The sequence below is a fragment of the Aythya fuligula genome, chromosome 5, assembly GCF_009819795.1.
Source record: "Aythya fuligula isolate bAytFul2 chromosome 5, bAytFul2.pri, whole genome shotgun sequence".
Lineage (NCBI taxonomy): Eukaryota > Metazoa > Chordata > Aves > Anseriformes > Anatidae > Aythya > Aythya fuligula.
The window spans coordinates 32,062,316-32,088,619 of record NC_045563.1 but is presented as its reverse complement, the minus strand read 5'-3'; the positions used below and the strand labels follow the sequence as shown (position 1 = coordinate 32,088,619).

The 26,304-nt window shown below is 44.2% G+C and overlaps 1 protein-coding gene across 2 annotated transcripts in view; it reads right to left on the bottom strand.

Annotated features, from left to right (window-relative positions):
• Nucleotides 1-220: 220 nt before the first annotated feature.
• AMBRA1 (autophagy and beclin 1 regulator 1) overlaps nucleotides 221-26,304 on the bottom strand; it is a 127,877-nt gene continuing 101,793 nt past the window's right edge. For both annotated transcript variants that reach the window (XM_032188898.1, XM_032188899.1), the window contains exons 16-18: nucleotides 12,076-12,168; nucleotides 10,300-10,493; nucleotides 221-1,859 (exon numbers count right to left, since the gene is read on the bottom strand). In XM_032188898.1, the coding sequence (XP_032044789.1) occupies nucleotides 1,366-1,859; nucleotides 10,300-10,493; nucleotides 12,076-12,168 (781 nt within the window). In that variant the 3' untranslated portion in view covers nucleotides 221-1,365. The remainder of the gene's footprint in view (nucleotides 1,860-10,299; nucleotides 10,494-12,075; nucleotides 12,169-26,304) is intronic.

Here is a 26,304-nt window from a genome sequence, read left to right as displayed (position 1 = left end):
CTCCATACTGGTTAAAAGGCAATTTGCAATCAAGACTCTCAACTGCTCCTCTGTTTTCCCATTGTGAGCCTCCAACTCAAAGGCTGAGCCTGTTGTCCTCCTGGGAAGGGGATGATCATCATTTGACATTTGTAAGCTACCTCAAGCTTCTGAGCTGGATGTAGCTACCCCGAGGCCGATCACACAGACATCCATCACACAAATGAAGACAGCAGGTCAAGCAAGGGTTTGTCATATTTTAATGACATTGATCTTTGGTGTTTCCCTCGTTAGCACTCACGCTCTCCCCGTCCTTCCTCCACAAACCTACTAGGGATGGAGAGTTACAAACGAAAAGGAAAATCACATTTGAGACTAAAAACAAAATATCAGAGCCTTGATTTCTCCACTAGAAACTACATGTACAAGGTCAAGATTTCACATGCAACACCTTACATCACAGACCCATACCTCACACCCTGGCCTGGAGCTGAAAGACATTTCCTGCCCCCTGCCAAGGAGGTGCAGCTCAGTCCTGGCACCATGAAACCACTGGGATGGCTCATTCACGTTTATGTTGGCACAGCTTAGGATATCCTTGTGTGAACTGCATCCCGACTAGAGAGCAGTAGCCCCTGTCCCTCTACCCATTCATATAGCAGCTCTGCTTAGGTTCCTGCCAAGTACTAAACTAATTCTAAAAAGGAAGGATCCCCTCTTGCGAGCAGTTCCTGAGCCATGCAGGTTTTGACGAAGCCCAGCTCCTCCCAGAAAAGACCACAACACAGGCAGGAAGGGTCCCAGAACATCATGCTCTGAGGGGTAGCAGTGCTGAGCCATGGAGCAGGACTGTGGCCTGGAAGACTCCTCCACTCCAGCAACAGGGCTGGAGCATCACACCCAGGTTTGCCCAGGAGGACCTCCAGTCTCCAGAAGGATGCTGCAGGCCCGTTTCCTTTTCTTCACTCTACTGATCAGCCCCTGGGCATAAAAGGGCAGGAAAGAGGAAAAGACAGGAAAGGAAAAGAAAAGGAAAGAAGCTTTACAAAGGATGACACTGACCAAATTGCAGGATTAGGGCTGAGCTCAGGGGATCCCACAGGACTTCAAAATCTGCATGGGGTGCAGCCAGCATGTTTTTTTTTTTTTTTATAATCCTGTTAAACTATTCAGCAGCGGGAATGTTGGAAGTTAAGGTAGTATGCTTTCTTGCCCATGGCTTTCTTGAAGTTCTTATCCCTTGCCACTCACCCAGGATACAGAAACCCCCTGAACCACCAACGTCCTGTCAGAGCCACAAGTCCCTACTCTTCCAGCTTCTGGCCAGCTGTGAGGTACAGGTCTCTGCTGAGCAGTACAAGGGTAGCACCAACACACAACTCATCTCTACCTGTTCCGCGACTCCCCACTGGTGCTGTCATTACTATAGAAGTTGGTACTGTCAGGAAGATGGTTATTATTAGTTAGGTCACTGTACTCAATTGGTCCCTCAGTGTCCATGGAGGACTGGGCCTGCTCTGGCAGGTCCAGGTCACCGGCGCCTTGTCCTTCACTCCCGCCAGGGGCTGTCCGCGGGCTCAGGCCGTGCTCTGACAGCTGCATAGACTCTGAAAGGATGCGTCCCTCCAGCTCAGCCGCCAGCTGCTGCGAGGTGGACTGCTGTGCTGCTGCTGTGCCCTCAGCCCCTGTGGACTCCGCACCCGTCTGAGAGCTGCGGTGGATGCGGTGACTGACGATGATGTTGTTGCCGAAGCCACCCATGGACGCCATGGTGGTGCTCTGCTCCCGCTGCACCACAGCGGTCATGCCACCTTCTGCCATCAGCCTTTGGATCCTGCTCAGGGCATCCTCCCCACTGGCCCCATACTCTGGACCTTCACCTGCAAGAGAGAGCAGAAGCAACGTTGGTGCACGCGGCAAACTACAAGACAAAGACAAACACGCTGGGTTGCTGAATCACCATGCAGCCGTGCTGGGACAGAAGACAAGATTTGCTCCAGAGGGAGCCCAATGCTTTATTTCAGTAACGTTCACTGAAGTGCCAAACAAATTCAGCACGCTCTGTCATGAAAATCTTGGTCACTCCCACAGGTATCCCTCACAGACTTGTTTGCCCAGGCCTCGAAGAGGAGGCTTCTACCTAGCCACGTGGCTCAGCCAGAGAGGAGGCAGAGGTGGTGCTCTCACAGCCGTGAGGACAGTCCTGCCACTTCCACAGAGCAGGAAGAAAAGAAAGCTCTGTTTGCGTTGCAGTAAACCAAACATTTCACCATGGTTCTCAAATGGGTGGTAATGTGTCTCACCCATCTGAGAGCACCCCAGGCAAGCAACATGAAGGCACTCTCCCCAGTATGAGGGAGGACATGGGCAGCTGGCCAAGTGCAGACAGCAGCTACAGAACACAGTCTGTGCTTCCACATCACCTGTGACTGAGGAAAGATCAAGCATTTAGTCTTCTGCTCTCCTCCACTGGTATCTTTTGAGGAACAAAATGAACAAAGATCTGGGGTCTTTGCCTACTCTGCCTCTGAGAGTTCCTTCATGGTCAGGCTGTACTGAGCTCTGAGGGAACCATTGTCAGATGCCTTAGTTGCTAAAGATTGCCTTTGAAGAAGAAAATTTCTCAGAAAGATAGCCCATGTAGGAAATTAAATCCCTGTGGCAGGAACATCCAGCCCAGTTCTGTTTCCCAGCATCCTCCTTTTGCTACAGACTTTAACCAGACTGTCTGGGGAAAACAATCTGTAATCATAAACTGCCAGAACCATTCCACAGTGGGATCCTGACTATTCTTATTAAAGAGATAAATCTCACTCCCAGCTCCATGAAGCTATCACAGTGCTGATTAGAGGAGGAGAAAACCATGAGCTCTCCTGGCACCAAGGAAATCAACACAAATGTCAACAAGGCTAGATGGAGGCAGGAGTTAAAACACAATAAAAAGAAAATGCCACATTGACTAGGAAGACAAAGAGTTTGGGACTTGGGATGGAGATCGTGTCTCCAACATGGGATCTGGGGTATTCAACACAGTCTACACCATGCTGCTACCGTTGTTTTTTGTTTTGTTTTGTTTTTTAAATAATGAACATAGTTAAAGCTGTTAACATGCATGCAGCCAGTCACTAACAGCTTATTCCCTTTCTTCTTCAGCTCAGTGCACCAAAATACCACTGGCTTCTTCCACCAGTGTAAGGCTAATCTCATCTTCAAGCAAGTCTGCTGACATACTGCCCTGCTGTAGAAATACCGCGGATATCAAGAACAAGCTTAATTCTCACAAGCAGACTAAGTCCCTTTCTGCTAGGAATGTAGTAAGCCTGCTGTATCAACCATACGTACAGCAGTGACACAGCTCCTTGATTTAGAGCATTAGCGAGACCACAGACACCAGTAACCACATGAGAATTTGGAGCAGAGCCCAGCGGATCGTGCAAGAACGACCTTCTGGGCAGAGCCTGGCCAAAAACTAGCAGAGAAATCTTGTCCAGGACGTGGTTGGTGCATGAGCTAGGAACCAGGCTGACCAGCGCGAACAAGACTGAGAACAGAGGAGACTATTATAGGACTGGAAACTTGAGCGTGAAAAACATGAATGCCAGAGGATATTGGAGCATTAATCATGAGCAGGAGTAAGTGGAAGGTTTGAGAAGCGTGGTTTTGAATTCAGTTGTCGTTTCCTTCTGAGGGCATAGTCGTAAGCACTTTGTTAACAACCATCTGGCCAGGCCAGACAGGAAGCTTGAGAGAGCCAAGACGTGCAACCTGGTTTAGAGGCTTGCCAGCCTGCCCTATCTACGCAAGCCCTGGACCAGCAGGTACTGTGCTCTTGACAGATCGCTTGCTCTGAACTGGCCCATACAGAACTGGAGCTGTGAATCAGCAAGGGTCCCTGGACAGTGTCCCTTAACATCACAAACATGTGCTTCACGAGGGGAGCCCACGCAGACAGCACAAACTGCAGCACCCCCTGCTGCTCCCTTCCCCTTAATTACCATGTGTTGTGGCGGACTTGCCAGTCGAGGTGGCTGCCTGCTCAGAAACCAGGCAAGGGCTGATGCCACAGGAGGAATCAGCAAGTCCCAAGCCTTCAGGTTATGGGGACAGAGAGACAGCAGTATTGGAAACGCCAGCAAGACAGACCAAAGGTCAGGAGTGAGCCTCACCATTCAAGCAGCCACAAAAGCACCTCTGCTCTGGGGGCTGGGGAGCTGTCCTCCCTTTCCCCCCGCCCCTCAGGTTCCAATTTTGGCTGACTGGTTCGGAGCACAGCTTCCTGAGTGATTTGCCTTGAGCTGAGCTACAGCACAGATTCCTGCACAGACCATTTCCACTGTCTGAAGCCTCCCACACATGTTCTTCTCCATGCTGCCAATGCAGACCACAGTAGCCCTCAGCACGAGTGAAATGGAAGCTAACTTCCATTTAGTGGAGGTTCAGGCTACATACGTGGGCACTTACCCAAAACAGCAGCAGTGCTGTAAAACCCACACCTGAGGTCGCCAGAAATTCCAACTTGCTGCAGTGGCCAAACTCCATTCTCTGCTCCACCAGCTGAACAAAACCAGGACAGAGAAAAACCTGTGCTGGTGATACTTTTTTTTTTTTTTTTCCTCTCTCTCCAGACTCCAAGGGTTTTAAGCATAACCTGAGCTTGTGTGGGATGAATAATCCATGTGACAGCATCTCTCATTCTCCACTCAGAAAAGGCAATTCCTCTTCTCTCATTTTATGCTCAGAACTACATTCTCTTCTTTCAAGCCCTGTAAAATCCTTCATCCTCAACTCACTTTCTTCTAAGCCTACCTTCTTGGGCCAGGAAAATAGAAAAATAATGCAGAGTACTAAAGACAATGCCCAGACAACTGAGCTAACCAGTTCCAGAAACAGACTGTGTGTGAAGCACCATAAGACCTGGCAATTTGTCCTCCGCCCCAGCTGTCCCTACGTCAGAATCCATCACAGGGCAGTGATCTCAAAAGTCTCCAAGTTCTGGCCAAGGATACTCAAATTCTGTGCCTGACAGCACAGAAAATCATCACACGTTGTTCCCTCCCACAACACAAGTATTACTATTATGTCTACTGGGCTGCTCCTACAACCATTTTATACTCTTCCCAAAGTAACCTCTCCAGAGTTCCAGAACCCCATAAATCTCACAAACACATACCAAAACTTATCCCACAGACCAGTGGATTTCTGTCACTCTAGGTGACTGGCTCCAACAATTACCGAAATGATAACTAGGATACCCTCTAGCTAACACATCTGTCTTCAGAAGCCCTCTACCACACCACTCCAGCAAAACAGGACTTGGGTACGGAAGACTACAAGGGCAAAACAGCCACCAACCTTTCAATGGAGCTGGGCATAAGACACAAGGAGCAGTGCATAAGGAACATTTCCATTCTTAAACAAAGTGAACTCTGCCACACTTACAGGCAACAGGACATAAGTTCTAAGTTACCTGTGGACACGGAGAACACACACCTGATAGAGCAAAGCCCATAGAGGCAAGGGTGAGATCAGGCTCATCTGCAGCTGGTATCACTCTTCAAACTTTTCCTATTCTCAGCCTTCCTCTTTCTAAAACAAGCAGTAGTTAGTAGCTATGCTTGCAAACAAAGCTACAAAATTAGTGTTAGAACTGCAGAGACGTCTAAGTCTTCAGAGTACATGGAACAACAGCTCTGAGGTGTGAGCTGACCCACTAATTCAGATGCTCAAAGATAAAAATATCAGCACTTTTAAATTAATTCACTCCTTGCAGAAGGAGAGGAAAGGGAGGGTCACAGCTCTGCCTAACCAGCTACAAATAATCACATCTCTCTTAGTGCAAGAAGAAATACTACCAGTTACTTTCCTCCCCAACCTAGCTCAGAAGCACATTCACGCTCCCCTTCTGAGGTAGCTCATCTACATAGAAAAGGCACAACTGCTTCGACTTGTAACCAATTTCTTAACAGCATCTCACCTTGGTGATTTGTAGAGTGAAACTTATTTTTCTAATTAGAGTTTAAAAATTGCTCTATAATTTAATCCCAAGAGAGCGAGGTACTTGAAGTACTTAGCAGTGCGAAGGCTTGCACAGTACCCGACGCTATTTTTTAGTGAGCACTTTTCAGAGGGTTTTAAAGAGAAACCGAACTTCAGAGCTCTATAGGGCTTGTAAAACATTTTACAGATTTGCAGTTCTATAGGACACGTGACGTTTTACAGATGGACAGACAGATGAAAGGTTAAGGGATCTACCCACGTTTCTGCCTGGAGAATGAGAAGCAGATCTGGAAATAGATCCGTGGTGTCCTGGATCCCATTTGTATGGTTCCCACACTAATCCCCAAAAAGTCATATTACATCTGACAAGAGCATTGCAGGAATGAGTGCAGCTAATTCAAACCAGCATGTTTCTTTGTGAAACACGTGAGACTCTGCTGGGGTCACAGTATTCCTGCCCATGCAGGCCACAGCACGTGTTCCTGATGTCTCAGATCAAGCATATTACATTGCATCTAGGCACACTGACTCTGCTCATAAATGCTGTTTAGGCATCCTCAGGATGCTCTGTTTGTACCATGGAAGTTTCACCTGCATGTGGTCTCTTTTCACTACTATTTGAACAGAATGAATCCCACAACGCTTTTTCCTACCAAAAGCACCAGCAGCAGCCTCTGAAAGCAGTTGGACAGGACAGAAGTGTGTACTGGCCAGGGAATTTAACCTATTCAAGTAGGTTTTTAAAAAAACTTTATATGGCAACAGTCAATGTGTTGATTCCTCAAAGACAGGCAAAGTAGCAATCCACTGATGGCTATGTAACTGGTGCCTACTTGCACAACGAGCATTTAACTAGCTATCTGAATTTTAAGCCCCAAAAATAATGCAGATGATGGGAACGAAGATGATGGTCACTCAGGTATTTTTACTAGTTTTGGAAATACCTCTTTCCTCTTTTATTAAAAAAAAAAAAAAAAGGATTATCTTGAAGCTCTATCAATACACTGTCAAGAGCCAAGGACAGCGCGGGCACACAAACGGGCAAGCATGTGCAAAGACCCCTTCACTTCGGCCTGCCGCACCTTTTCTTTCCATAACTCCATCCCCTGCCAGCTGCTGCTGCTGCTTGCAGCACACTCCACACGCCTCAGCAGTCTGAGCGAGTGTCAGCCACAGCATGACACAATCTGGGCTGGGAGTTACTATTTCTAAAGGTTAAAGAGAGGTCATTAACACTCATAAAGAATCTTGCTGGTTTCGAGTGAGATTTAATTTGCCAGTTGAATACACATCCTTCCCCATCATGACTGTCCATTTGCGAGGGAAAATGTAGTATAATGCCCAACAGATTGTTTCTAATTAAGAGTGCCTCAAAGTTACAACTCCATCACAATTTCCACTGTGTATGTCAGCTTAAAAGAAAGTGGAGACAACTGAAACATTGGTTTAGGAATTTCTTAGTACCTCTCAGCTTTCCACACAAATCTAACTTTGCTTGGTTCATGTGTGGCTGGTGAGCAGAGCTCACAAGGCAGCTATCAACTGCTGTAAAACAAAACGATACAGACATTAGAGGGATTCACTTCTAATAAAGTCATCATATACTCATTCCTCCAAAGGAGGTAGAAAGATAATCAGAACAGCAAAGTCCCCGCAGAGCTTTGCATGAGAAAAGGAAACTATTTATACCAGCACAGAGCTTAATTAGATTTCTGATGCAATTCTGCCTTTTTTTTTCCTGTACAGTAAGCACATATCTGCAAGAAATGCCCTGATCCAGAACTCCCCACAAAAGTAGAGCTGGCAGGATGCAGGACACAAGCCCACTCTTGGGGGGTAGCACCAGTCCTTGTTTTTATTTTTTAGGACAACATTCAGGGTTTTTTTTTTTTTTCCTTTCCTCATGATGAAGTGATAACACTTCCTTTACATCACTCAGAATCACATCTGATTTATCCATTTTGCTGCTGATAATACTGCTAAGCCCTTACATAGTGATTTACATCTTCAAAGCCCCATACAAAACACTAATTAATCTTCACAGCCCCTGGTGCACTGTATGGGAAGATTTATTCCCATTTGATAGATGATTAATAGTTTGCCCCAGGTCACACACCAAGTTAGTGGTAGCACACTTCTTTTCTTTGAATATTCCTGGCATCTAGATCCTGCTATTAGTGAAACTCTGTTTACCTTCAACAGGGCAAAGAGTTATGGCAGATACAGTGGGCAAATTAACCATCACAAAAGCAGCATCTAATCTAACCTGTTTAAATGCACTACATGCGTATTAAGAGATTATGATGCTGGAATAAAGGTAAACGTAACGCCACAGCAAGCTCAATAGGGCTCAAGCTGTACTAGTGTGAAACAATAGGACCCTTGGATGAACCATACCACTGATGTCACACATCCCTGAGGTGGTAGACAGAGTAGCTGAACAAGCCAGTCCATCCAAACTTGTCTTTCCATTTCACAACAGGTCCTCATGCTATTCCTCTGTCAATAATTGCAGTTGTATTTGGATCCTAAACTCTCCTCATAGTTAATCTCTTCACACGTCCTCAACTGCATTAACTCTCCCTGTTTTGGCACAGGAATTTCCACTGAGAATGTAAATAGCGAAATAATTGATCAACCAAAACACATGAATCATCTCCAGTGCATGCGCCTGTCCTGGAAAAAGCCTCCTTTGTTCTGAGAATCCATATAGTAGACAGGGGAGTGACAGCCCATTTTGCATGTGAAGCCACTTGTGGAAGGATATATGGTAAGTCTGAGCCAGAGACCTCACCAGTTATGGAACCTGACAACCTTCTTCCAAGCAAGAGACAGACAACAGGAAGTCTCCATCATTTGCTTGCTATCTACACCCCTTTTCTTTCACGTGCTCTGTGTTTTGCCCCACTGTGCATAACTTGCCCAGGGCACTAGTTAAGAACAACCTTTCCTCATCTCACTAACAGGTATAGTTACAAGCCACGTTCTAGATCTGCAAATTGAAAGGCTAATTAAAGAGAATGAGGACGTGAAACTTTCAGATGACTGCAGAACAGCAGCTGTGGGAGGAAGCCACTGGAGAAGTCCTCTGATTTAATAGAGCAGAGAGAGGCTGCAGCATCAGCCATCACTGCATTGATGCAGGAAGGTCCCACAGCTGCTGCATACCCTACGTACCCCTGTTCTCGGTCTGCATACTACATTCAGTGGAAGAAACAGTTCCCACAAGATCGACACTTGTCCAGACATCCTATGTTCCAGCCGAATTCACACACCCTCAACTGCATTAACTTTCTAGAGAGGTTAATCCCAGTCCTGCTGAGATAAGCAGATGGGAAACCCCACAGGTCAGGAATTTGTCGTTTAACTTTGAACACAAGAGCCAAGATCAGAGAAACACAAAGCCTTATCCCACATGCTGGATGCTGCACAGCAGCAATTGTGGAAGAGTTGCAGGCTGACAGGGATCTCCCAGAATGACAGAGCTCAAGCATACAGGCACGAAGAGGTAAATCGTGGGGCTGCTTTCCAAAGCCCGATGAGTTCATCATGAAGCAACACTTTCAAAATTGCATCTCTGATTTTCTCTGCCTTTCCCATATATAAAGTGCCCAATGCATTCCTAGCCCAGCGTCCAGAGCACCAAAGCACCGTGGTACAGTAATAGAGACAGGAAGCCTGGACAAGATCACCATGCTTTCAAAAAATTGGTGATTTGTTACCATAAAGGAATTGCACATCAGCTTCTTACAGCTCTTTACATGCTAATAAATTTTCCGAGACTGGAAAACATTAGAGATGTTTTTGAACAGCTGAGCTGGACACTCATCAGTCTTCGTCAATCATAGTAAACAGAATACTCGTACCTGCTTTGTAAGAAGTAATTTACAGTATTTTATTTTGTATCCAGAGGCTGAGTTTGTGAAACCTACATGGGTTTTAGGTGCAGAGGTTGAAAGACCAAGCCAAGCTCTAACAGAGGCAGAAAGGATGATTATTAGCAGTCTGCAGCCTTACTAATGGTTACATTTCAGGAGATTTGTAAGGAGTGATGCCAGTACAACTGACTTTACAAAGATGCAATGATCTGGAGAGAAGTTCATTTTGCCCTGTAAAAGCACATGAAAAAGACATCCTTTCTATTTGTACGGATGGAGATTCATTGAACTGATCATCTTGGTCTGGCTACACGTAAATTAGGCTAGAAAAATCATTGTTGAAGAGATGTAAGTGTCCAAACGGACCACATGATGTGGAACCTACGTGAAAACTCCTCACCCACCAAGTAAACTCTGTCAAATAAGTGACTGATTGAGCTCCTACCTTCCCCAGTCCCTGCAGAGGCGGATTCCTGCTCCTGTACCTCCCTCTCTGTCTGAGTCTCCGCATTCTGCAGCTGAGGCGCCAAGGTCTGGGTACCCTGCGAAGTCACAGAGGTGGGGGGATTTCGGGGTTGCAGGCCTATGGCATTCATCAGGCCCATGTCCCTGTCTGTCCTCCATGTGGCTCTGCTGGTTCTGAAAAGAGAGAAAAACAAATAAGACTGGGAGCATTGGAGGCAATATGCCCCAGCAAGATGGAAGCATCCATCTGAGCCTCCACTCCAACCACACACCTGCCAACCACTGAGCAGAAAGGGGCAGGAGGAAATCACCACCTGCACTTACATACAGACTTCCCTCTGGCTTCAGCTGGCTGGTCTCCTGTTTTAAGCTTTCAGTCCACTCACCCTTCCACAGAAGCAGTGTGTCTGACAGGCATAGATAGATATCCCTGCAGTATCACAGGCTGTAGAACAACTTGCTCTTGGGGTCACTGAGTTAAGTCGACAACACAAATGCAGCGCAGGACCATAAACACACACACAGCTTCCCTCTGCACGTCAGCAGGACAGTTTCAGCTCCCGAGGACACAGCCTGTATCCCTTCCCTCCTTTGGACCTCCTAGTTTGTCAGCATCACACATGAATGCACTCTGGCAGGCATTTCTGCTCGTTCCAGTCAGACGAGAAATTCTCTGTTCTCCAAAGTAAATAACAGGAACCGCCTCAAGGCTCATTAGCTTCTTCTCAGAGACAAACATTTGAAGTGTATTCAACTACAAAAACTGAATATTGGCAATGCTTGGATGCTCTTTCCAAAACTGACCTTTGGCTATAAGTGCTGGGAATGGTAAGGAGTTTCTAGGAAAGACTGCCTCATCACAATCTACATTCTATCATAAGGTTTTGAAACCTACCACACTTTATCTTGCCCTCTCACAGGGAGATAGTTCATTCTCGAGCAGTGTTTCTGCCACTGATACCTTAGTCCCCTAAAGAGGGGATGGAGCTCTCACCCTTCAAGCTGTTCGGAGCGGCTTACAAGACTGATATGCGTTGTCAAAAAAGGCAAGTAATGGCAATATCCACTCATGTGGCAGAGAAAGAATCTCTGCTTGTTAATTCACCCTCAGTCAGGCCAGGGCTGTAGGACAGAACAGGCACAGGCTCATAACTTCCTTGGGATCTTGGAGCTCATAGTTCAGAAACAGGACTGCCACCCTTTTGTCAAGAACAGTTGGCCTAAGGAGAAGTACTCTTGACTGGGGAAATAAGCATGGTGCTGCTTATTTCTCTCATCTTTAGGATAACTAATGGGTGCATCACTGGGCAGACTGGATGAAACAGCCAGCAGGGTTCTCAAGGGATTTAGCTTTATTTTCAGAGTTTAGTCCCGAGAAACAACTGTCCCATGACTACACACCAAAAAGATGAAAATCAGTCACAAGGGCAACCTGTTGGATTTGCATTCACTTCTGCAAACCATCACATTCTTCAGTTTATCCTCAAAGGCACCATTTACTTTGCAGAGTATCTTTGATGCTTCAAGCCCCACATGTTCCTTCCACAGCTTTCTCAAGGATGCTGCTAAGGCCATGGATGACATGTACTTCGCTATCACTGGCAGCATCCTGGGGCACTGAATGCTGCTAGCAGCATTTCAGATGGCCCAACAAAGCAGTACCAAAGAAAAAAAAGGGGAAAGAAGTGGTGCTGTCATATGTAATGAAGACAGCAGAAAGGGTCAGCCTACTCTAACCCACGCTCAGGAGACTCACCCAGGCCGCTCAGTGCTCCTGCTGCTGGAATGCACAGCGAAGACATTCTCGTTCTGCTGGTCCCAGTGGTACTCAACTCCAGAGTTTAAGGCCCTTGAAACAACAAAGAAGAAAAGATACATCAGTACAGCAGGACACTATTCCATCCAGCATGCATTACACCCCCATAACGTTGAGGACAGTGTTGATTCCTGACCCACAGAGACTGCAGATCTAGCTCAGTTCATGTCTTCATTACAAGGGCGCATCATCACTTGCGAACACGGAGTACTGCACTACCCAGATAGCTCTGGAATATCCCATTCCCATTCATTTCAATTCAATATTAGCACTGAAGCAAGGCACCACGAATGGAGAGATTTTCAGGAAATGAAGACATACAACTGTGTGTATAAAATCAGGTTACCGTACCTCCAAGTGACTAAGCAAAGAATTGGAATGGGAAGACCAATTCTCTTTGCGGTGCCTGCCAGCATTTCCTGCGCTAGGTAATGCTAAGTAAAATACTGCTCTGTATTCTACATTTAGTTTCTTTGCGAAAGGTTCTCGCTCTTTCTACCTATAAATAAATCTCTACACAGCCTTCCCACTGACAGTCACTGCAGAATAAGGGCAGATGCAGAGGATATTTTTGTAAATTTTCACAAAAGAGTTTGTGCTGGATCAACTGTGTCTGTACCGGAGAAGTCCAAAGCTTCAATTTTACAGCTAATGCTACTAAGTTTAGCAAAACATCAATGCTTTGGCAAACTTTCACAATGCATTTCCTAAAAAGCTGTGTAAATCCAGGGCTGGCTAATCACCTCACACAAACAGGGAAGGTCAACAACATATCGTGAATCACCTCTCCACTGCTGAAGACACTAAGCTGTCATAACCGTGATGCTCTAAGTACACCTCCCACAACTTCTGAGGCCCAGTAGCTCTTCAACTGGAAGACAGCGAATCCAACTTACTCTATGCCATACACGATGGAGCCCTTCTAGTCACGTAAGAGCCCCCATCTTCTCTTACAGGATCAAAGTGATTCACTGTGGGATTTGGCCTAGTCAGCCTAGAAGCCCTGCTCCCACAAAATGCTAGAGCATGGACACGACTGTAGTTATCTGAAGTCTGGGATAACAGAAGGGACATAAATATAAGCCTAAGAGTCATCCACAAGGCTTTGTAAGGCCACTCCCTCCACAGAATCCAAAATGCAGCGACAGGACCTTGCTTGGGAAGGATCCTTTGGGCAGACGAGCCATGGCAGTAAGAGTAGCTCCCAGGACCCCAGGACCCACGCTGCAGGAGTGCAGCCAGCAAGGTGTGTGGGGGACCTTCATAAAGTGCCCTCACTGTTTGCCTGGCTGATCAGCTCAGGAACAGGCCTCCCACCCTATAGTCACTGGTTATGCTGTAAGGAAAATGGTCTCAGATGACAGAAATACGCGCACAGACAGGCCAGCAGCTCGATACACACTTGAGAAGCAGGGAGCACCTGAGGCTCGTGGATCCCGATAAGCTAAATGAAGACAGAAAGCAGGGGGCTCCCTAGGGCACTAGGAAGCCTCGTCAGCAAGTTACACAGTGAGACAAGCAGAGGGACACTCTAAACCAAGAAACAGGCACATGCTGTACAGTGTGAGAGATGTCCCACCTACTGCTGCGGCCCACCTCCAAAAGCCCCGTGGGGGCTGAATTAGCATGGGGCTGGCCTCACGGGGAACTTCTACAAGGGGTTTTGCCATGCCGTGCTGGTATACCAGCTCCCTGTGAGCTGGCCTGAGGATTTCTAAGCAATGCTGTGTACTGGCTGCTGCACTGCAGATTTGTCCCCACTGGTGCTAGCTACAGAAAACAGGTAGAAAGATAGCAGTGCTGTGCGGTGGTCACCTAAGGAGGTTAAAAAAGAAGTCCTGCATAGGCAGAATGGATGGCATTAAAAAGCTGGACTAGCATCACCTCTCAGGGCAAGAACAAAGGACACACCCAGAATCTAAAGAAAGGATCTAGGACAAGTAGTTGGTAGGTTATGGCTCAGGCACAAACAAACAGTGTATGTACATATATATGAAGGCACACGTTGTCCCTGTAATGAGAAGTCTCAGAGCTGCATCAAGAACCCCAGCTTAGAAGAGGCAATGGTAGAGCTGAGTCTGCTGGAGGCCTCGGGCAAGGCTGATGGGGTAACAGCACCCCAGGTCAGGACCAAGCTGGAGAAAATTAGGTCAACAGAACCACGCACAGAGTCTACAGGAAGCAATAATTACTTTTTTTTTTTTTTTTTTTTTTTTTTCTGTGCTAACCCTGTGCTGCATGAAAGCAGCTGCCAGGGAGATACAAATTTTCAATGACTTTGGAGTTCACTGACAGATGGTAACCTGCTGCTGCACACTTACCAGTCCCTCTCTGGCTGTTCATCCTCTGCCCAGTTCACTGAGATCTGTCACACTTTGCTGTCTGCAAAGCAACACAATCCCTCGGCAAGGGAGACTTTCTGACCCAGTAGTCAAATTTTCCAGAAAAAGCCTGTTTTCCTTGGCATCTGCAGCTGTTATCCAACAGAGGTGAAGTGACCCCATGCTCTTCCCCCGTACCCTCCACACTTCATGCTTTCCGAAGTATAGACACAGTCCTCACAGCCGCAAACACAACTCACATTCCTCACCGAGCGTCCATGTGCTCTATATGGTTTTGTCAGCTCCCACCTCTAAAACCCAGAAGACTGCAAAGCTTTCCCTAAGCTAAATCACGAGCTGGCAATACTGAGTTCTCCCCTTCCCACAAACACCATGGGTACGTACTGCACAGAAAGCTCAGATCCTGCATGTGCATGCACACATACACATTTTGAGTCTGATTCATCTCACTTTTACAAAAGCATCATGGTACCAGGCTGACAAACAATGCAAGGTTAAATACTTCTTCCCTTCTCCCACCTGTTCTGGGGAGGCACGTTGCTGTACAGTCAGGTTGTCGTATAGGAAACTCCATTCCAACTCTTTGCTGTCAATTCACACCTTTCCCTGGACAGCAAAATCAATATCCATTCCATTGAATACATGACTTTGCACACAGGTTTTAAATGCTGCCATTTATCAGCTATGTTTCACTGCCAGGGACCTACTTGCTATTCATTTACTGCCAGAGAATCGAGGATTTTGCTTTCCTTTCCCAGGAGGAAGACCTGTGGCAGCCAATGCCACTGCTCTCTTTGCTGATTCTGGGGATGCTTAAGCCAAGGTCACTAGACCTAGTTGCGATGGGAGTTCAGCGTCTTCACTACCACTCTCACCTGGCTTTTTAGTGTAGACTGAGTACGTATGTCTACCTGCAGGGCCAGAAAACTGGCTGAGAACAGACAGTGGGCACTCCCCACTGCAGCAGCAAGCATCTTCACTGCTGACCTTCAGCAGACCCTTCCTCCACCAGGGCCAACCAAACAACCTGCCCTCTCCCAAGTCCACTTCTTGTAAATGACTTTGAGCGATAAAGCCCTCAGCATGATCTTTCTTCTTTCTTGCAAGTACATACACCTCTGACCTGGCACCCACAGCCATAAGGCAGATATCCAGCTTGCTCCTGATTAAGCCTTCCAGCCTTTGGATGACTGAGACTATGCTATGGGGGCTTCAAACTGCATCAAGGTACAGAGGAGAAAACAAATGTCTGAACCTATTAGAGGGAGTTAGCTGAGCAGTATCATTTATACAAAGACCACCATTTCTTTTCTTGATTAGCACAGATTTCATTAAAGAAATGCCACTATTGTATGGGTTAAGTGTCGGTTTTAGGACCATGCTTGCTTTAGTAATTTGCTCAGATATTTGTACTTTAAACTAATACAAGTACATAATATATGACAACCACAAGTACCTTCATTTAGAACAGATTTTCAATTAAGCTTAAAGATTTGCACTGGCTTAACCACACCTATTTAAAACAGTGCAATCTCTCTTGGCAGAAAATCTAAAGGTTTTTTTAACACCCTTTGCAAAATATCACTTGATTTTTTTGTAAATTAGCAAGCCTTTTGCAGCACGTTTCCCAGGAGATTTGCAAATCAAGGCCTGACTATTCATTTCACAGAAGCAGAGCTTACACTGGAGAAATGAATATTTTTCAGGTAATGGAAGCATTTAACTTTTGCTCCATCAAGCTCTAGGTTTGGAATGCTGGAAGCCCTTTACATTTTCCAGGGCATAAGGTAGAAGCTCTGTGGAGCATGGAGCATGTTGCCACTTGGCTGGGGATGCAATAAGGAGGACATATACTGCCAAGGGCTTCGGAGTGAAAAATTGCAATTCTCCACACTGTGTCAGTCATGGACAGTGAAGTCCACTAAGTCAAGCTCTTTTTTTTTTTTTTTTTCCTCCTCCTTCTTATGGCTCTAAGCTCTTTAAGCCCTCACTGGAAATTTCCATTAGCTTTGTTAAATGCAGAGCTGCTCTGAGACAGGCTTTCCCAGCAGGAATCTGTTCCAAGGTGGACTTTTCCTTCACGCCTCTGTCCAGCTCATGTCGTTAATGAGCTTGAGGAAGATGAAGGGCACAGACTCGCACGCTTTGCTGAGAGCTGAATAAGGACTTAGTGCGGAGCCTGCTAAGTACCAAGTGCCAACGGGTTCAGTAGCACAGCCTCTCCCTCTTCATGGAGCTACGCAGCTCAGGTACAGCCCCCTGAAGAACCTAGGATCAATCTCTAGGAATTAATGACAAAATTATACCTACGAAACAGTACTTACTGCACTGGCTTAACCAACATTTGAAAAGTAAACTGACAAAGCACGGGTCAGCACAAAATGACTTAGACATCTGGGTAATGCCCCGTCTGGAATATTCAAAATCAGGGGTTGAAGAGGAAGAGGAGGAGGAGGAAGGATTAGAACACAAGTTCTTCAACTCAGCCATAAAAGTAAATCTCAGCAACAAGAAGGCAAGACAAAGAAATCAGTTGCAAGCATGGTATGGATGTCCACAAAGGCATAAATAACATTTGTTTACTGTCTTTTCACTTAAGCCATCCCCAATACTGAAGAACGTACCAGTGGTGGCCAAATGCACTGCTCTTTCAAATCCTGCCACATGGGAAGGCCCAACAGCAGCACACTCGTCTGCAACAGCACTGAATTCGTTTTTGGTTAAGACGTTACTGCTTGCAATCCCTCCCATCTAAAAGTATTGTGGAGTAGACCTTCTGGAAAGCAAAGCCATAGAGCACATAACTAGGTGAATATCTGATTTTCATGCTGCCAAGGCTCACTTTCTCCATAAAATAAGTTACTCTTTAAAGATGATTTCTCAGATATACTGTTCATTCAAGACCATTAAGAGCCATCATAGAAACCCAGGTTAGTTTACAGAAGATTTGAATTCCCTATGACAATTTTCCTCCCTTTGTTTAAACTTGCCATTCTTAAACCATTCGAACTGTTTCAAGGAAATATATGGGGAATCACGGAGAGCAAGGTGACGCTATGTCAAGGACAGGAATTCATTGTCCTGCTTGGGAAGGAAGAAGCAGTGCATGGTATCCTGTGCAATGTAATGCTCAGCCAGATTCCAGTTGCATCCGTGTCAGTAGCTCATTCTCTCTTCCAATGTGTGCTGATCAGCACAGCAAGCCCCCTCCCTGGCTCCCATGATTAGCTAGGCAACACTGTTGTCAGAATAAGGCCAAGTGTGGCACTCCCAGCAGCTGCCTAGGTAGGAAAATAATCATTTCTAACACCCTAGTTCATAAATATTTAGCTTTCTGTGCATGCAATGAACCACATGCAGAGACAGATTCAAGCAAAAACTGGCTGCAGCGCAACCTGTATTGAACCAGCACGTGGGTTTCCTGGAACAGCTCTCCTGGGCAGTAATCCTCTTTGACCAAGGAAGAGGTGGCAGCTTCACTAGCACCTGCCTATTTCAGAGCACTCCCACAGAGTATACAGCCCATGTGTGACTAGCTGGGGAAGAGCACGAGGCTGAGGATAGGAATTCCTAACAGGATAAGTCACAGAAAACAAGAGGACTGCAGTTTAAGGTATTTAACTGATGTGTGAAATTATCCTATTCATCACTTTCAGGGGAGCAAAAGAAAGGTCAACTTCTTCTCTGAAGCTAGCAGCAGGTGCGTTTTTACTGTGTAGATCCCTCCACTCAAACAGCCTGCTAATTTTCCAGAATTCCGCAAGCTTCGCCTGCCTGGAAACCAGCAACCATGCAGAAACACATCCTGACACCTACTTGAATTGCTAAAGGTGCTGCAGAAGCAGGACAGCAAGCAGCTTGGTGCAGCTGGTGGCCACGTGCCTGCTTCAGGGATGATGCCAACTTAACTCAGAACACTGTGCAAGATGACTGGCCCAGTTAATTTATTTGATTGTGCAATCCTGCCAGCTAAGTTAAATATGGGGATTCTGAAGAAACTCCCTTCAAACTCACACCATCTAAATGAGGTCAGTCTTTTAAATCTGGAAACACCAGAGCCTAATAACACTTTCCTGTCTCAACAACAGGAATATACATGAGTTTGTTCTGCCCAGCAGTGAGCAACTAAGCCAGATACAATCCAGGCTCTTGCAGCTGGTGTGCAAGATTTAGATGGAAGGCACACCTCTGAGAGTCTTCTTCCCTGGGCAAAAACGTGACATTTCAGCTCAGGAAGAGTCATATTTCAGCTAAGCTGTTAGAGACCTCAAAGAGAGAGAGAAAAGCTATTAACACATTAGGAAGAGCACAAACAGAATGGTTTCTTCTGATCCACAGGGTCACTACAGAGCAAACTCAAAATGAGTATTACAAAAGACACACCAAGAGAAAGTAACATGAGGAATTCGTCTTACATTCTTAGGGAAAGCATCCTACAGTAAAAATCAGTCTTCCAACATATTCAACGTGAGTGATAAATGGAAATTAAGCACCAAAACATTGAAAGGGCAGGAGAGACTTTCATATGAAAGTGCGAATGGTTGATTATCTTGGAACCCAAGTACAAATATCACAGTTGAGAGGACTCGCCTTAAGGGGCATGAAGCTACACAGCTAAACCTGTGTTGAGAACAAAGACAAGAAAATCTCTCACAGACAACTTTCTTGCCCATGCTAATTTTCCTATTAAAATACTACAGCTGTGTTTTAAAGCAGCTTCTCCAAGAGCTTTGTCACGCTACTGTCAGCATGACAAAGGAATCTGTAACTCACTGCTGAGAGAAAACTGGAAACCCTCTGCTCTCGACGCCTGTGCTACCTGAGCTGTAGCTACACATGAACTACTTTGACAGTTAGAAGAGGTATATCCCAATTTGGAGTGGCACACTGGAACCATCATTAAATACAAAATATTTGAATTGCTACAACATTGTGAGAAGATGGACAAAACACTCAAGATAGGAAAACCTAGAGTTTTTCCCTTGAAATGCTGATAAGATCTTTGTGTATCATATAGTGCAGAATGCAGTAGTTTTAACACTGTTAACCAACGTGAATAAGAGCCTGCAGGCCAAATACCCTGGAACAAACATGGCAGAAGTAGGCCAAATAAGAATTTCCTGAACATTTGCTGACTTTCTTCTCACTCAAAACCTTACAATATTCCATGGTATCACTCCACTTAAGTGACTTCAGCCACGCCACGTACAATGTAGAGAAATACAGGGAAATAAAACTTCGCATTCTGAAATTTGTTGAGTTCCTTAAGTGAAAACAATTCAGCTTAGTATCACCTTAAACCAAGCTCTAAAGATGGATAACTTGCTTAAATTCCCTTGAAAACCTAAAGCCTTGTTAATTGCTTAAAGTGATTATAGGCAGACTATGCACTGAATAAGCTTTGAACACTCAGAATATCTTAAGCTGTTTATGATCTGAGCTCTTCCAGTGGCTTAGACAACTTACGATGCTATGAGACTTCAGGGGAGTGCAAATTGCTTAAGCCTTCTAAGGCCTTAAACATCAAACTACTACAAGTCTTGCGAGCCAAACTTACTCTTCAGTCTTCTTTGAACTTTCACTAGAGTTTTAGCAGAAACTAACATTTATGTTGATTCAAAGACTGCAACTTTGAAGTAGGCTTGGTTTGTAGATCTCATGCCAACAAACTTAACCAGGAAAATATATTTAGAATGGGAGAAATCAACATCACAGTGTTTAAAATCAGCAAGCATAACAAATGCTTTTTTTCCCTCCTCCTTTTTCTAAATAGAATATTGCACTGAGTACATACGAGGCTGCCAAACTCTAGAACCAAGGTCTTTGCTTGGTCTAATGTCAGTGAGATCCATGAAGCAGGCCAAGCTTTATATTTTTTTTCTCCAGCAGTTTTGAAATTAGTTCATTAAAAGCGTTCAGTATAGTTTGCAGGGGAAATCAGCTCCCTAAAGCAAAAACCCCACATTTTTTTCTCCAATTACATTTTGCAGACATTGAGTTGAGACCACTTACAGAATCAGATAGAGCGAGGGTTTAACCAAGGGAAAGAAAATGACAAAGAAGCTGACTGTTTTACTTGCTAGCTCGATTCACCAGTCCTGCTGAAAAACGTACGCGTGACAACCAGTAACTCCACAAATAAACTGGATCAAAGCCTGCAAGATTAAAGATGATCTTATTGGAAAGCCAAGGGGATAAACAACCAAACAAGAAAGGTCTAGTATAGACCGGCAAAGAAAGGTTATAAGAAAGCAGGATGAACTGGTATTGCCAAAGAGGGAAAAGACATTCTAAAAATAAACATGAGGAAAATGGTACTAGAATGAAAAAAGGTCTATTTATCAGTGAAGCTAAGGACAAAATCAATGAAGACTCAAAGCGGCCGAGATGCTGAATTTTCTCTCTGAAGTATCCACTTAAAAATATCCAATGGTGCTTATGCAATTAGGAGTAAGAAAAGTCTTTGGTAAAAGACAAAGCCAGACTTCGCAGCTAGTTCAATTAAAAAAAGTTAACTTTTTTTTTTTTTTTTTAACCATTCAGATCTGATTTTAAAAGTTAGAAAAAAAATGAGAATTGACAAAAGGCCAAAAAAGCCAACTTAGCAGCACTATTCAAAAAGAAAGACTTACTTAATTTGACAACTACTCTCTCCTAAGTGTAACTTTTATCCTTGAGGAGAGCAATATAACAAAGAGAAAAAAGAATACATCTGAAAACAATGAAAGAATGAGCCACATGAAGTAGGCAGGGGGGCTTTAGTAAGTCAAATAATTGCATGAAATTTAATTGCTTTTGTAGATAGAATTAGAAAAAGTAAAGGAAGAGAAGGCGGCAGATGTGATCTGAATAGATAGATATAAGTGAAGCATTTAGTACTTGTTCTTAAAGTACACGGCTATGATCTCCGATAAAAAGATCGCTGCCCAAGCTGAGAACCAGCAAGGTCCTGCAGAAGTGCAGTGGCATTATAAACAAGCCAGTAAGCAACAGGTTAAGTTTCTTTAACACTGAGCTCTGAAACAAGTTTTCATTCTCATGGAGGAAAATTAGTCTCACTAACGAGTCAGTGCTTCAGCATATCTTGAAGTGGGTAAAGGAAATGAACTTGCTAATAACCGAGGACTTAAAGCAGCTCTCAACATTTATCTCTAAGATTCACAGACATATTAAATGGAATTGCATGAGGGCATCTTCCACCTAATGCCATCATTCATCTTGGGTATCAAACACACATTCAGAAATAGAAACAGAAATGGAATAAAACAGTATCAGAATGGAGATGCTGTTCCAAGCCTCCATATTACCTCTCCACTTCTCATGCATCTGCAATGACTGAGCCTCTCAGCCCTCTAGATACCTAGGCTTTCCACAATTTGGAAATAATTCACTTTAGTTTTCACTTAAGTGTACGAATAAGAAAATCTGAAGGTAAGCTTTCAGGATGCATCGTTAGTGCAAAATGGGTCATCTCATCCCCTTTTTCAGTCCTACTATCAATCAAAACCACCCTCTACCTTCATTTTAAAAAGAAATACATCTTGTGGTGAAGAGGCAGCAGAAGTCCAGAACATTCATTTGCTTACTTGGCCACAGTCAAAGGCTACTGCTCAGATGCTGCCTTTCAAGAGGTCATTTGCAGAGAAGACTTTGACCTAACCCCTCTCTCTATCTGTCCCACTTAATGAATGTGACAATACTCCCTGGGCAGGTTTGCTAACATCCCTCAGTTACACAAAGACAGACAGCTCCTCCTTCTGCCTCACTCACTGTTAACTCCATCCTCCAGAAGCTATTCTTAAAAGGAAAAAAAAAAAAAAAAAAAAAAAAAAAAGCACCAGGGCTTATGCTACTGGGAGGCATCATTGCTAGAGTCTGAGGACCCTGACGAATGGAATCAGGCAACAGAGAGAAAGGAAATGCCAGGCAGCAGGACAGGTTACCATCTCCCTACCAGCACTGATAACTGCAGACACATTGTTCCCATCCCTAGATAAGAGGATATGCAGTTCTCAGAGGAAAAACCAGGACCGGCATGTGCAGACCATAGCAACGATCCTTTGCAAAGCACAGAAATTTCTTGTGAAGGGAATTTTCACAGAAAAATTTCATGTTCATGGCAGAGCTCACCACAACGAATTAAAATATGCACACTGCATACCACTGAATCAATCTGAGACTCTCCACACCTACTTCACAATGACAGAATTCCATGAGATGCTGTCTCTGAACCAGACACATCTTCAGGGGGTATTTTAATTCCATTACCAGAGGCTCTGTCTGCCGAAGAAATCGTTCCTCTTTCACAGATGCCTGCATTACATAGCCAGCCCTCGACAAGGTGCCTTCAACACTTGGCTTTTAAATTATATTCTCGGAACACTGGGGATTTTGGATTAGTATTTCTGAAAGCACATGAGCACCGAGCCCTACCAGAACCTGCTCCTAACTATGGGGGGTACTCAAGATGAAATGATGAGAGACTGATAAGAAGACCTCCCCCTTTCTCCCATGATAATCTTCCTCACAAGGGAATCCAGCAAAAGGGCAGTAAGCAGCATGCAGTCTGCTCCCCCTCAGTTTTGGTATGAGCTCTTCATGTTCTACAAGACATTGAAGAATCCCCATCAGAGATGTTTTTGAATGGGAAAGCTCTTGTTAGAATGTGACAGTACAGGGAAGGTTATCAACATGGAAAAAAAAATCCTTTTACATTTAGTAGAGGTGTCTTTACTGTACAAGACACTGTGGATTTCATTCCACGTTGCAAAAATCAAGGATTCATGAACAGAATCAAGCCTTAAACTATGTAGAGCCAAGGAGGACATGCATGAGCACTAGCCATAGTTACAAGGGATGTCAGGCAGCAGATGGTGGGTGAGAAAACTTGGAGGAAGCTAAAAAGGACTCACCTACAAACCACAGACCTGAGTACTCTTACTCCAGCTGTTGTCACTGCAGGTGATTAAAACACAAGACAAGCAAGAAGCATCCCCTGAAGACACTTACACTGCCAAAGATCTACTCAATTCTGTTCATTACTGTGCATCTTCAGGACTTGTAGATGCTTTTCTTTGTGCCAGCTTCCTGCACTTTGTGCTCTCTCCTCAAGGGTTACTTCTATGATCCTTTCCTGGTGACTCCTTTTCTAATGATTTTTTCAAACAAAAGATCAAACAGACTCATGAAAAGTAAATTGCTTGTCCTGTTGGCCACTTGCAGAGGAAGTTGTTTCTGAAAGCTGTGTTCTTTTCCTACTGCTTTCACACAGGCCAATCCTCAAAAAGACAGTAATTCAGCAGGAAAAGGAGAAGGTCATAGAGACCTGCTCTAAGAGGGGTGGTTTATTTACAATCAAATGAAACTGGCAGCTAAATAAACAGAAAAGAACATACAAAAGGTAGCAGACACTGTACTTGCCAGAATGCAACCTTGCCAGGAAGGCATGCATTTTCTGATAACAGATCTCGAAAAGCCGAAACCAAAACCGCTGTTGGCTAATAACGTATTTTATTTTATCCTTATAACTACTGTACTGGCTTATGAGTTCCAATCTTTTACAGACTTTTGAGGCCCATTAGGTGTATTTCCATCTGTGGATGAACACTGCTGTCACCACCTTACTTCTCTACAGCAGAACAGCTCAGAGAGCCAGCTTGCCAACACCTGTTTAGACACAGACCTTGGTTCAAAATACTGAAAAATGCCTCATGGCTCAGCAATGCAGTCCCACCTCCAGTCACAAGTATTCAATTTATATACTTGTCTTTAAAAACCAGCCAAGCTACCTCTCCAAACATCTGAGCCTTTTACATTCACCCAACCGACTCACAGGCTCTAGCAGAGATCAGTTAAAGCCTTTCTCTAGTTTGCAGCCATAACCTAGTCACAGTAAATTTATGCCTTTATGTTTATATACTTTTCACTAGAAAACAAATAGTTCTCCTTTCCTGGACATTTATGGAAAGCTATATAAGCCCCTCCTTACCCTTCCTTTTGTAGAATGAAGACCCCAAGCTGCAGGTTCTGTTAGATAAACCCATTCCACTGATGGCACTAGCAGCCCTTCTCAACTACCACAGCAGTTCAAAGGTAGATAAAAAAAAATCAGATATCCACTTCTGAACGTGGATATCTGAATTTTAAACTGTTCTAACTTATGTATCTAGTTTCTTCTACAGTGATACTAACATTCTGCTATCTTTACTGTTAAGTATCTTGTGTCTCATACTCCAACTGAATTTGTTGTTTTTACAGCCACTTGTATTGATGGCTCAATCATCTATGATCAACTAAAACCTCAGGTCTTTTTCCTCCTCTGTCATTTTAACTACTGAGCTCAGTGTTATTAGTCACTAAGTGCACTTTGTACTATTAAATTCTATCTCATTTCTATAGCTCCAGTCATTTTCAAGACAATCCAATTCTTGTGCAATGCTCTGATCCTTCTCTGCAATGACAAGGCTAATGTCACATTCTCTGCAAATTTATTCAGCTCCCCCTTACGAGGCATTAGTGTAAATAGTAATAACAACCAGCCCCAGAATAGGTTCCTCAGTAATCTCTTTTGTGACAGAGCCCAGCTTTCAATCATGCTGTATTCTTTCCTTAAGCAGACCTTTACTGGCTCCTTACCAAATTTTGTTCTAATTCTTAGCAATTTAACTAGATATATTGTAGTACCAATATAGTAACTGCTTTACTAAAACGGGTAACAGAGCTGGAGCAATTCCCTAGTTAACCTTTTAATTGTAAATAAAATTCTCAAGTAAATAAATTTCTCAAGTAAATAAATTTCTCAAGTAAAATTCCTGCTGTACCCTACCTTAGTCAAACTATAATGCATTTGATCCTGCTCTAATTGGTTTTAATTTTCCTTTCATTCTAAAGATATCCCGTAAACCTGCATACTGAGCCCACATTATGGATTGCCAGCATAATCTGACCTTCCCCATTTCCAGCTGCCATCAGTGCTACCCCAACTTAGCAATATACCCCTAAACTTTTGATTTTAATTACAATTTCTTTAGAACTCTGGAATAACTACTTGCATAACCTCTCATTACAAGCCCACTAAGCTTCAAGTTATGCTTTTTCACATGTGTTAAGTTTGTACCTCCAATCTACTCATCTCTATTTCCCTAAACACATGCTTTTCAAACACTGTATTCGAGTCACAGCTGCTATTCCAACCTGTTTAAGTTATCCCTGTAGCACTTGGCTTCAAATGCTTCCACTGTGCACGAGAATAAAGACCCAGGGAATTATAACCTTCTCGGTTGTTTGCTACTGACCACTGTTTTCTTTGCCAAATGAGAACAGTGGGGGTGTTTTCAGCAGTGCAGTGTTTTTTTGATCCCTGCTGTTTATTAGACCGTCCCCATATAATACTCTGCCAATTGCTAAGTCCTTTATTTAGTATTTCTCTTCCTCTGTATTACTGTGTATGGAAACTACACAAATGTTTTTCATCCTTCTCCCTCATCTCTCAAGTTAAAGGCATCAGATACACCAACCTCAAACCAAGTCTATTAAGCCAAGAACTACTTAGATGGCATCAACACGTTGGAATTTATCATCTTTCTCTGAGGACTTTCCAGGTTAGACCTGCGACAGACATCATAGTTGCAAGCCGCTTCTTCTCTGATAGTGCCTTACTGATGTGTTCTGATGTTAGAGTCTCAGTGCAAACTATTCATATTAGTGAACATCTACATCTTTGTTGTTGGCCTGTAAAATGATGCAAATCGAGAACTGAACATATTAGGAGTCCTGCTTGAAAAAGAACTGAGCAGTCCATGTGAAGGCTGCAAAAATCCCCAGAAGC